This window comes from Passer domesticus, chromosome 4 (assembly GCF_036417665.1).
Source record: "Passer domesticus isolate bPasDom1 chromosome 4, bPasDom1.hap1, whole genome shotgun sequence".
Taxonomy (NCBI): Eukaryota; Metazoa; Chordata; class Aves; order Passeriformes; family Passeridae; genus Passer; species Passer domesticus.
This window is the reverse complement of record NC_087477.1, coordinates 28,676,653-28,688,543: the sequence shown is the minus strand read 5'-3', so window position 1 is coordinate 28,688,543 and position 11,891 is coordinate 28,676,653. Positions and strand designations below refer to the sequence as shown.

The 11,891-nt window shown below is 47.4% G+C and overlaps 1 protein-coding gene and 1 long non-coding RNA gene across 2 annotated transcripts in view; one reads left to right on the top strand and one right to left on the bottom strand.

The window, feature by feature from the left end:
* The first annotated feature begins 240 nt into the window (after positions 1-240).
* Positions 241-7,115, top strand: LOC135298820 (uncharacterized). Its single transcript, XR_010360838.1, has 2 exons — positions 241-2,425; positions 4,638-7,115. It is a non-coding gene; the product is annotated as an uncharacterized LOC135298820 (long non-coding RNA).
* Positions 6,673-11,891, bottom strand: part of SCD5 (stearoyl-CoA desaturase 5) — a 24,757-nt gene continuing 19,538 nt past the window's right edge. The window contains exons 3-5 of the mRNA XM_064416834.1: positions 11,430-11,635; positions 8,867-9,099; positions 6,673-8,385 (exon numbers count right to left, since the gene is read on the bottom strand). Coding sequence (XP_064272904.1) covers positions 8,195-8,385; positions 8,867-9,099; positions 11,430-11,635 — 630 coding nt within the window. The 3' untranslated portion in view covers positions 6,673-8,194. The remainder of the gene's footprint in view (positions 8,386-8,866; positions 9,100-11,429; positions 11,636-11,891) is intronic.

Here is an 11,891-nt window from a genome sequence, read left to right as displayed (position 1 = left end):
ACCGCCGGCCTTGCCGTGCTGGGACGCGGCCGCAGCCGCCCCGGCCCTCAGGGCGCCCCTCGGGCACCGCGCCCCGTGCGCGGCCCGCTGCCCGGGGCTGTGCCCGGCGCGGCCGTGCCGAAGGGTCCCTGCTCCGCCTTCTTCCCTGCCCGCCCTTCCAGAGCCGGGAGCGCCCACCCAGCCTGCGGCTGCCGCTGCGCCCTCTGCCCCGAGCCCCCAGCGCCGCGGAGGGCTCGCCTCACAAACCCCTGCCGGGAAGTGCTGCCCGTCCGGATGGCTGCTCGGAAAGGCCTCAAGGGAGCAAGAGACCCCAAAAAGAGCCTCTTTCACCCCTTTTCACTTTCCTGCTCGGTGGTGGGCTTTGTGATCTCTGTAAAGTATCCCTGTGGTAGGAACTTCAAGAAGCGTTCCCAGCAAAACAGTTCGGTGCTAACCATTTGGGACAGTTTCCTGAGGGGTCACTTTGCTGTCTGATCCTCATAGGATTAAGTCAACATGAATGCTCTCACTGCTTTTTCCTCTTCCTTCCCATCTCTCTCTGTCAGGATGACTGATGTTATTCAGCGACTGTCTTGTTTGTTTTCCTAAAATCTAAATTAGGTAGCACTTAGTCAAAATTTTGTCCTGGTGCCATCACTTATGAACCAACACAAAACAGACAGATGCCTAAATCCATGTCAGCCCCCAGAACTGAGCTTGTTCTACATCAGCAGTTTATCAGTATTCCGTAGGCTGCCCTTCTAGCAAGCAACACTCCTTCACCCTGCAGCTTTGGCCCTCATGCAACATTCTGAAGAAATTTCATGTCTCTGATCCCCAGGGATTGAAAACCCCTCAGAGTGCTGATCCTCAGAGCAAGCACTGCACCAGCAGGTCCCCTGAGCCCTTACCAAAGTGGCTGCATCATCAAGGGAGAGGACAGATGCTCCCACAGAAAGGCATGTACTGTGTATGCTTCTCGGTGTTTTAAAGGCCAGGGGGGCTATTTTTAGAGCTGAAACAACATTCCTCCTGCTTTGGCATTTCAAATCTTGTGTTATCCTGAACTAATAAATGTTTCCTTCAGCATTTGCTTTTTTGCAACCCCACAAAATCCAGAGATCTTGGCCAAGTTTCCCCTCTGCATGCACCTGACACTGCCCCATGGCACTGCCACGCTGAGGAGCCACAAGTGACTTCCAGGCATGGCTTCCTCCGTGTCACCAAGAGAGGCCCCAAAATCTGGTGCCCGGAAAAAAAATATGCTTGAGGTATCAGCATTAACCACATCCCTCCCTGCAAGGCTTCTTGTGACAGCAAGAGTCGAGGAAGCTCACTTTAAAAGTAATTGAGGGGAGGTCTTTGAATCCCAGTACCCTTCAGCAGCTGAGGCTGAAAAAAATCTTCTGCCAAAAGGTGAGAAGTGACAGTGCTCTGGCCAAAGTGCCCCAGCGATTTTGGCCAGAAAGGAAAATGCAGAAACTGCCTTAGTCACTTCACCTCTGCTGTCAGCCAGTGCTGGAAGGGAAACAATGCACCATATGGGATTTTAAGGCAATTGCATTTTTGGTAAACTCTGAGTGTCTGAGACATTTTGTTCACAGCTCCTTTTTGAGCAGATGGTGTCCCTCTGAGTGCTGGGAAACGCATGATGCTGACAGGCCCACCAAAAACCTATCACAAATTTAAAAATCACAGCTTGAAAAAAGGGCACAGCCTGGGGACAGCAAGCATGTGTTGGAGCCCACCCAGTGCAGAAAGCAAGAGAGATGCAGGGAGGCATCAGCCATAAGGGTTGATGTTATGTGGGTCCTTGGAGACATTTCCTACAATGATTTCTTCATGGAACACCATTGGAGGTGCAGCCCCTCTCCCACAACCCTCATCCTGCAAAGCAAAGCAATCTCATGCCCCTCTAGTTGTTGTCCTTCCCAAGGTGAAATTACCATTGAAGACTGGCTGTGGTTAGCCTGGGTTTTTTTGGGAGGAAAAGGTACACAAAGATGAGGAAAATAAAAACGGGAATTGCCATGAGTTTGCTTTCATTTCTGGGAGATACATGTCTTCTGAAACTATATTTGCCGCCTTTTCCTCCTGTCCTGCTCCTTTCTGCTCCAAAGGTGGAGTGAGGCCTGACAGGAAAGGTTGCCCGCCCAGAAAGAGGAGCAGTGGGGAAATGGGCCTGGGGACCACTCAGCAGCAGCCAGTGGAGCTGCTCCACACCCCGAGGCTTGTATGAAATACAGTTAAAACTGTTAAGTACCAGTTAAAACTGTTTCTCAGTTGAAGTGTTAACCCTCATTTCATTAGTCAGATCATCTCCTATCAAGCCATCTGTTCCTTTATCGAGCTTTTCAAATATTGTGATAGATTTCATATCTCCACATGCCCTGCTGATAAACAGATGCCACCTAAGCAAGCCCACCTGTGGCTTGGTTGTGACAAGGTGTGTTCAGGGTGGCTGGAGAAACATCCAGAAAAAAAAAACATCCCCATATCCCAACCCTACAAGACGAAGCTGTTCCCAGTTCACCCACATGATCCCATCTGAGAAAAATTCACCTAGATCAGGGAATGGAGCAGCAAATTGAAGAGACCCATTCCATCTAATTGCAGCAAAGTGATACCATTTGAATGTTAGGAAAGGAAATTGAGAAAATGGAAAAACAATTTATATTTTTTCCCATAAAAAGAAAAGTAAAAACCAAATACTGCTGGGATAACAAATACATGGGATAAAGAGGACTTGTAGTCAGGGTGTGAACCCTGGGGAAGAAACCTTGCAGTGCCATTGTATGCAGTGTGTGCCCTGGCCTGGCAGGAGGACAGGACAGTCCTACATGAAGCACAGAAAATGCTGTGAAAAAAAGTACTTGTTTGTTTGTTTGATTGTTTTTGTTGTTGTTGTTGTGGTTTTGTTGTGGTTTTTGTTTTTTAAGAATAATGAGATTGGGCAAAATAATTATTTCCTATTATCCTGCTATAAATGCTAATGGAATCGTGCCAGTTAGGAAAATTTAGTGGCCACAGTGAATACAAAGGTCAGGCATGTTGTGCAGATGTGGTAAGCACCGTTTCACCTACATTTCTTATCTGCGCTGCTCGTTGGAACCTTTCCTCCAATCATTTTCCAAGTCCTGCAAAAGGGGATTTTTTTATTGTTCTGAAAGCAGGCTTTGCTGGTCATCCACTACTCTTGAACAGAAGCTTTACCTTTAAAAATGCTACCTTTACCTGCACTGGGGCCACTGGGGCTCCTTGCCCTTTTGGCTTTAACCCCATCTTGGCCATGGCTGGTGCAGGAAGGGGAGAGGAAGTGGCACAGCTCTTGGAGATACTTGTCTGAAATCCAGGGTGGGAATTCTTTCACCACTTTCTCAGAAAAAGCCTAAATCAGGGTTTCACTCTTCAGGGAACGGGGTAGCAGAAGATGGATTCACTAAAAGCAGTACACCCTATGTGCAAGGGGTGATTTAAACAGCAAAAGCCTCCAAACCATTCAGTGGGCAATTTTGCCCATGCCGGGGCACCCGAGGAGTTCTATTTTTCCCCTGTTCTCACCTGTTTAGTGGGGCTGATGCTGCTGGGTAGAGGTTTTTGCCAGAGGTTTCTGCTCCCGGGCCAGGCAAACCGTGCCAGAGCCATTGTGGGAGCTGGGGCACATGGGCACCACATGCCCTCCTCTCCCACTGGGCTCTGCTTTCAGTTTTGCTTTTCATTCTTCTTTAAAATAAGATCTTACGGGGAAACTGCGCTTTGATTCCCATAAACAGCCAGAACGTGGTGAACACCCTTTCACAAAAACCCTTCTCACTTAAAGGGTAGAGCTACAAAACAGCCTCAGGGAGAAAATATCTAGATAATACAAGTCCAGAGTGGCTGTGCCTTTGGGAACGCTGTTTGGGACCTGATAGATCATCTACCTCCCTCCCAACTGAGAGGCCTCCCTCAACTGCAAATACCCCAAACATCACCTAAGCAGAGCCCTTAGGCCAGCCACCACACTTCCCACCTTACATGGATTCTCAGGCTCATGTGGCCACAGGAGACCTTTTAGAAGATCTATTTTTTTTTTTTCCCTAAGAGCCTCCCACCCCAGCAGCTGAATGTGATTCCTGCAGTCAGGCCACATTTCCCATCTGCTGGGCTTATTTCTAGAAAGCTGTTCTGGCTGCCAGCCGGGGACAGCAGTTGCCTTGCACTTCCAAGCTGCAGAAGGATGCTGCAGACATTCCCAGGGTTTACCAGGGAACAGCAGAGCCTCTGGAGGAAGTGGGCAGAGCAGAAATCCACCCTTCATACCCCAGGAATGCAAACCCTGATGCATTTCTTCAGCACCAGCACTCACCCTTTCCCTGCAGCGTCTTTCTCAAGGTGTAACTTCAGTGCCAGCAGGTTTTTCTCATCGCTCCTGCTCCAGGGATTACCCCAGTGCAGCACAGCCCAGCTGCAGCAGGGATGGGGTCAGATGGAGCCTGGAAGTTCTCTGCAGAGCCTGGAAGTCCTCTGCAGCCAGCCACCACAGCCTGGGCCTCGCCTCACACCTTGGCCGCCGTGTTTGTGCGCAGCCCTGAGGGGGGTGGATTTTATCAATGTTTGCATAGCCAATTACGTGCTGTAACTGGAGATTAAATCCTCCTCTCTGCTGTAATTTACAGATTAGATCCTCCTCTAGAGATTGTGCCAAATCCCAGGGGTCCCAGGGCAGTCCAGAGTTGCTTGAGCCACCCCATGCCAGAAAGCTGCTGACCTGCTTGGGAGTTTCCACTTGGAAGGAGCGCACAGCTCCAGAGCCAACGCTGAATTTCATAAGGGCCCCAGCAGTTCTGGGAAAAGGTAAAACCAATCCAGTGCCTGCTGTGTGCCAGAGCTGAGAGCCTGGAGACAGTGCAACAGTGCAGGAGGCAAGGGACAAATACCTGCTCCCACTGCTAAGGGCTGTTATTCCAGATGGGTCACGGTGCCAGGAGCAGAGTTAGAGACAACACAAGGTCAGGCACCACAGACCATCGGGTCTCAGAAGACAGTCACTGGCTAAGTCCAGCCTACAGCCAGCCACCAATCCACCAGCAGTCCCTCAACCCTTCTGCACTGCTCAGAAAGCTCTAGCCAGCTTTCAACAATCAAATCAGCAAGAGAAGTGCCAACGTCCACAGAAATAAGTGCAGCTCATGCCCTAGTACCCACCCTGCCAAGGCTCCACAACTTCCCCACATCACTTCATTCAACAGTGGATGAATCCTGTAGCTATCCTGGGAAATGGCAGTGGCCCTTCCTACATCATACTGAGGAAGAGAAAACCACACTAAAGAACATGACCCAACTGTTAAAAAAAAATCAAAACAAATTAGCAAAAAGTTCAAAACAAACACAAAAATACAAACAAACAAAAAAAAGGCAAAAAAGGAAGTGCACAGAAGTATTCATTTTTTTATCAAAATTCAAGGCACCTCTTAATAAATCTAGTTTTCCTGTAAAGGCACTTTTTTATCAACTCTACCACATGGATAATTTAATCTACAAAAAGAGGGATTCAGGTAGCATAAGCTTCCAGATAAAGCATTTGATGGAGGAGCTTTTTCTTTTCTGAACAATGTTTCTTTTCAGTTTCCAAAACTGAACTTGACAATGGCTTCAATTTCAGTTTTCAGATCCCTGAAATACACTGGAACTGCTGCTGCTTTTGAAGTCTTATGCCTTGGGGGAGGGTGGGGGGAATATTACCTTGTAATTTCAGGTACTCAGAGAGGTTCAGAACAGCATGTGCCTCTTAGCAAGGCCCCTTATTCTTCTTACAGCAGGCACTTGACAGGAACGAGCCTAAGGAAGTCCAAGCAGTAGCAGTACAAAAGAAAAATTATAAGGATCAACAGGAAGCCGTGTATCTTGGTGCATTCCCTGTAGTTCTGCGGTCAGGAAATTGCACAGAGGAAAGGATGAGAGCAGCGGTGAGATCAGGCATTTGCACATCTCCCAAGCTTCACTCCTACACTCACACCCCAAGCCCAAACCCATTACACACATCACTTTGAAGGCAGGTTCCCTATGATTTTTGCCATGGAAAGAACAGTTCTATCTTTCTAACCAGCAGGTCAGGAGCCTCTCAGCTCCAGGAGCCCATTTCCACACCATCCTGCAGGCACTGCAGCACGGGGTGGGGAGACATCTCTTACTGTGTGTGTGTGTGTGTGTGTGTGTGTGTAATTCCTCTGTCTGTCAAATGGCTCTGAGTCTGGATGAATGCACATCAAAACACATCTTCAGGCACACCCACGTCTTCAGGCCCATCTCAGCACAAACAAAGAGAACTTACAGCAAAATCTAAATAAAATATGTGATATTTTGGCCAAAGCACTGTCCTGTGATCACACTGAGCTGGTATTTTCTATCAAAGCGGGATTTTCACATGCAAGAACTTGCCACGGTCTCCTTTCAAGATTATGTCGGCTTCCAGTTTCTTTTCCCCTCTATCAGCTTGGCCAGGAAGCCCAAAGTAATCAAATTCCTCAGTGCCCTTCCATTTGACAGCCTCCTCTTCCCCTGACATTCAGAAATGCTGAGGGGGGAGGTATTTTGAGCTGCACCAAATGTGTAGCTGGAAATGCCAAGCGAAACACTGCTGTAATTCTGATGTGTGATGCACAAAGACCTTTGCTTTGGGAGATGTTTCAAAATTAAACACAGTGGCCAGGCTAACTCATAACTGTTTATTGTAAATCACTCAAGAGTTTACACATCATTAATGGCAAAAGAACACTTTTAAAACACCTGCTGGATGAAAGACAGAATAAAGACAACTCTTTTATATTATATGGCATCATTTGAAAAACAAGAAACAGAACAAAAAAGAAACCATTTTATTTTTTTCCCCCACTTTTGCATCTTTCCTGAAAATATCTGGGCCTGAGTCTCAGTTATCTTGAGATCCCTGCCTTGCCCAGGGTGTGGGGCTGTGTGTCTGGGAAGCAGGCACTCCCTCTCCGAGGGGCAAGGCAGTGACATTCTTTATAAATGAAAATCATGCCCTCTATCTTCAAAAGTGCTCCAGTGCTGACAGTATAAAGCCTCTCTCCTGCACTGGCTAACATCTAACACAAAGGGCTACATGTCCCATTAAATCCACATGCCTTTTTTTTTTAAAGAAATTTTTCCTTTTTTTTTTCTTTTTTTTCCTTTTTTAAATTTTTTTTAAGTTAAGCAAGGCAACTGTTAAAATTCAGAAGCTACATAACTGTCTTTATATTTTGCTCAGAAACCAATGGATGTTGCATGCAGTTGAAATATTAGTACAGGCTCTGACTTAGATAAAGGTCAGTCTTCTAAGACCCACTAGTCAAAGGCAGAAAAAGAAATTAAGAGGCCTCTTGTGCAAAAAGAGCTAAAATATGCATGCATCGATGGCCATGACTGATTAGAATATGACTCAGGTCTCCAAACATTGAAACCAAAGCTTTATTTGGCTTAAGACATGGTTGAGCTCTATACATTTACAATTACAATGTATATGTAACAACAAAGGAACCATCTCAATATAGCATCAGTTGGTATTTTGGCCTGTATAAAGACTAATCTTCAACACAAAAGCCTGCTCAGCAATAAATGGTTTTCATATTTAGCAAAGACAGCAGTGCACTGGGCTGGCTAACAGGGCTAACAAAAGAAGAAAGCAGGTTTCCAAACTAACATCTAACTAAACTGAGGGTGATTTTCCCCCTTGGACATACTGTTTTTCATCAGTGGTGTTACTGTCCTTTCCGTGAGTATGCAGCTGACACAGCACACTGGGCCCTGCCCCATCCCCCCGAAAGATGCACCTCAAAACCTTACTGGATTAGCAGTAGGAACAAAAATCTCCCCTAACTGCACTTGGAAAGGACAGCTAGTTCCTTCAACCTGCCAACATTTACCATGAACAAGCAAATTACAACAAATCTCAGACATGAACTACAGTGACTAAAATCAAATCCCTCTCCCGCTTAACTGCAATATTAAATAATATATAACATTTTTACACTTAATAGTCTTAAGTTCGGACATAAGACAGCTAATAAGGAAAGGAAAAAAAAAGGCTGTGGCTGAATCAATTCCTGGGGAACTAATTCAGCCCAACCCATCCGAAACAAAAAAATAATTCTACCCAGAGGTAAATCCACCACAGGCACAGGGTTGCGCGCACACCCAGCCAGCCACGCGGACAGCAGCACAGCGTCACTCCTCAGGCACTGCCATCTCCAGTCCTTTCCTTGCGAGCCTGGATCATCTCCTTCGGAGCCTGCTTGCGGTCAGTGACCAACCCCAGCCAAAACATGAAGTCAATGAACCAGGTGGTGGGGTTGAACTTCAGGCCCAGCTCACTGGCTGAGTAGTCAAACGGGAAGGTGTGGTGGTAGTTGTGGAAACCCTCACCTGGAAAACAGAGAGGGAGTTTAGAGACCACATGGCTGGCACTTTTGTCAACACAGGAACAGGCTCAGGCAGGACACTCCCATGGCCCAAGTCTTGCATCTGTTGGAGGTTATGCTCCTCCCCAGTAAGAAGAGGCATGTCCCATGCCTTATGCTCAGGGAAGAAAACCAGAAGTGCTCCAAGAGGGGAGAGACACAACTGAGTCAGAAGTGGGGTCCCTCACTTCTGCTGCACTATCTGCTGAGCTGAGCTTGCTGCTGGGTGATAACACCTCCCTTCCCAGAGACCACACGGTGTTATTTCAGCATGGGCACCATCAGTAAAACACCGGCACCTTCCTCCAGGATGCTGAAGCTCTGGCCTCCTCCAAACCCTGGCTCCAAGCGGTGTCCAGCTGCAGGCACCGAGTCCCCACCAGGGTGAAGGAGGATGGGACATCACCCTGAGCTGGAAGAGCTGTGCCCAGGGCTTTAGCACTCACCGATGGCTCCCAGGGTGACCAGGGTGTTCTGCCTGGGGTTGATGTTCTTGTCGTAGGGGCGGTTGCCATACATGTGGGCGGCGCTGTTGACCAGCCAGGTGACGTTCAGGGAGATGGTGTAGCGCAGGATGGAGGCCAGGAAGTAGGCATTCCACAGGCTCTCGCCCCACAGGTACCACGGCACCACGGTGGGGATCACGAAACACATCAGCACAACTGAGCTCTTGTAATACCTGCGGGTGTTATGAGGGGAAAAGGAATGCAAAGTAAGACCCGTCTTGTTCATCCCCCTATGACAGGCTTAAAACAGACCTCTGCTTTTGTTGAGTTTTCTGGAAGGGATGAGGAAAAATAGAGTTTGGATTTATTACACAGTCATTAAAACTCTGCATTCCCTGAAAGTCTTTCGAACAGGAAGAACTGTAATTTTTATTTGACAAAAGCTTTCAATTAAGATCCACAGAGGACTGGAAAAATGCTAATATTAGCAGTATTTTTGAAAGGAAAGAAGTTTGCATGAACACAGTTCTCATCTGTAACACATGAGCTAGTTTTGATCATTTTGTGCGTGAAATAAATCAACCTCTTGCCTTGCAAGTTCTTTGCTTGATGTATTTTGTTGTTGTTTGGAGGCTGTGCCTCACATCCTGGGCTCCAGAAGAAGATCTGCAGCTCTACTGCAACACCAGCCACGGTGCAGAGGGCATTCCTCAGCTTTCTCACACACAGAGAATTTTCACAATTCTCACTCACCTGAGCTAAGGTCCTCCAAGCAAACAAGTTCCCTTTCTTTGCTCCACCAAAGATAACAAGTAATTTCCCACTCATCTGACTGACTTCTGGTAAGGTCAGAAGTCTGACCGTATCAGACTCTCATCAGTTCAAGGCCAGGATTTAAGTAGAGCTGGAGGAGAAAAATACTTTCCACTCCAGAAAACTCCTTCAAAGTTCAAAGCTTCTACCACTCTGGGGATATAGAATAAAATATGAGAACAGCTTATCAGGCACCAATTAAAAATATCCTGCCAGATGGAAGCAGCCCAGACCAAGGTCTTTGATGAAGACATGAAATCTCCCATCTGAACAAGCATCAGAGTACATTGTCTTCCTCTGACTGAAACATCTACCTTGGAGTGAGAAACCTCCTCACCTGGAGTGCAGGGAAATCAATGCCTCAACACATGCCTGGGGAACACCCCTGCCTTCACCACACAAAAACTTTGTCGTGGAGACACTTCACCTGTGAGCTCCTCTCTCACATCACTTGCAGGACTATTGCTCCCTGATTCACAGAGAGCAGGTTTTGCTGTCAGTCGTGCCTGGAGCACTGCTATGATTTCAGCTGAAGTGATGTGGTTTTAAACTGACTGAGTGGTGCCTCATCCACAACTCAGCAGCACCACTAAATTCAGCAAAGCTAACAATTTGGCCTTAAAACAAAACCTGACAAGAAGGATTTATTATGATTCTTAGTGATTTATTATGATTCTTAGTGCCTGCTATTTTTTCCATGCTGTCAAAAAAACCCCAACACTGCAACCCTGTAGAAAGGAGAAACCCAAATTCTGGGTAAGGGACTAAGTCCTAAATCCAAATCCACAGCAAAGGAATTTGCTAAGACAACTTTCCTGCAGAAAACACACTTCTTCACCAGAAAACCTTTGCAGCATGACCAAAGCAGTAAAGCCTGCTTCTCGTGGGATGCTGTTGTTGGAAAAGGTAATAGCCAAGAGGAGCTGCAGCAAACTGCAAGGAAGCTGTTGCAAAAAGGCACTGCCAACTGAAGAACCAGTGACAGCAACCATACATGGAGGAATATATTCCTCAGTCCTGGAAGATTTCCATTAAAAGGGTAATTTTTCTGCCTTAGAGAAATCTGTATGCTAGCAGAAAAAACTCTAATTTTTAGACTTAACTGACTGCTCCCCTCACTCAGAAAATACACAGAAATGGCCTTAAGCAGTTTTCCAAAGTGCCTAGATGAAATGCTTGCAAGCAGAAAGTCTTCTTGTGCCTAAAACTCACATAGAGCATAAAGGATGTTGCTCAATTCCCAGCTCTCACAGACTGTGTAGCAAACTGAGCTAGCACTGTGCTAATTCCCAGTGCAGATAATTAATTCTGCATAGAATGGCAGTCTTGGGAGAGGTGGCACTTGGTCGGCACTGGCCCAGGGGTGCCAGAAATGACTCTGCAGAGTGAAATGTGCACTTCTGTGTTAAGGCAATTAGTGATTGCACAGTTTGCTCCTGTGATCAAAGAAGGCCAAGATCTGAGCAACTTCTGCCACAGCTGTTTTCATAACCAGCCCTGGCTTTTCGGGAAAGCAGAGGCTCAAGGACAGGGCTCACTGCTTGTGCCACAGAGGACAGTCAGCAAGTGTCAGCCACATGGGAACAGTGGGGCCAGAGGAAAGGCATCCCAGCACCTGCAGTCACGGTGGCAGGAATATCTCAGGGAAGAGAAGGGAAAGACAAAAACAAGGAATGAGCCACAGCCAGACCGCCAGGCGGGAGGATCTCTCCACGCCCACCTCACAGCAGGGCCCGGCGCTGGCACTTACTTTCTCTGGAACCTGACGACAGGGTCATCGAGCAGGTCAGTGAAATCCAGTTTCCTGCCCTTCTCGATGACGTCGCGGTGCTTGCGCACGAAGAGCCAGCCGATGTGGGAGAAGAAGAACCCCCGGCGGGCGTTGTGCGGGTCCGCGTCCGTCTCCGAGTACTTGTGGTGCACGCGGTGGTCTCGGCTCCACTCGTAGATGTCGTTCTGCTCAAAAATTACAGTGGGGTCAGAGGAGAGGGGCCAGGCACTGCCAGGACCTCCAGTCCTCCCACACATGGTAACAGCAGCAAGCACCTCTCTGACGCTCCTCAAAAAAGTTTGTTGGGAGTTACCATCATCCATGCTAAAACCATGTTTTAAAACCATGTCAGTCAACATGGAAAACCATGTTGACTAAAACTTATGGGAGTCACCATCATCAGTGTGCCCTGGGTGTCTGAGAATGGGCTGCAGGGACTGG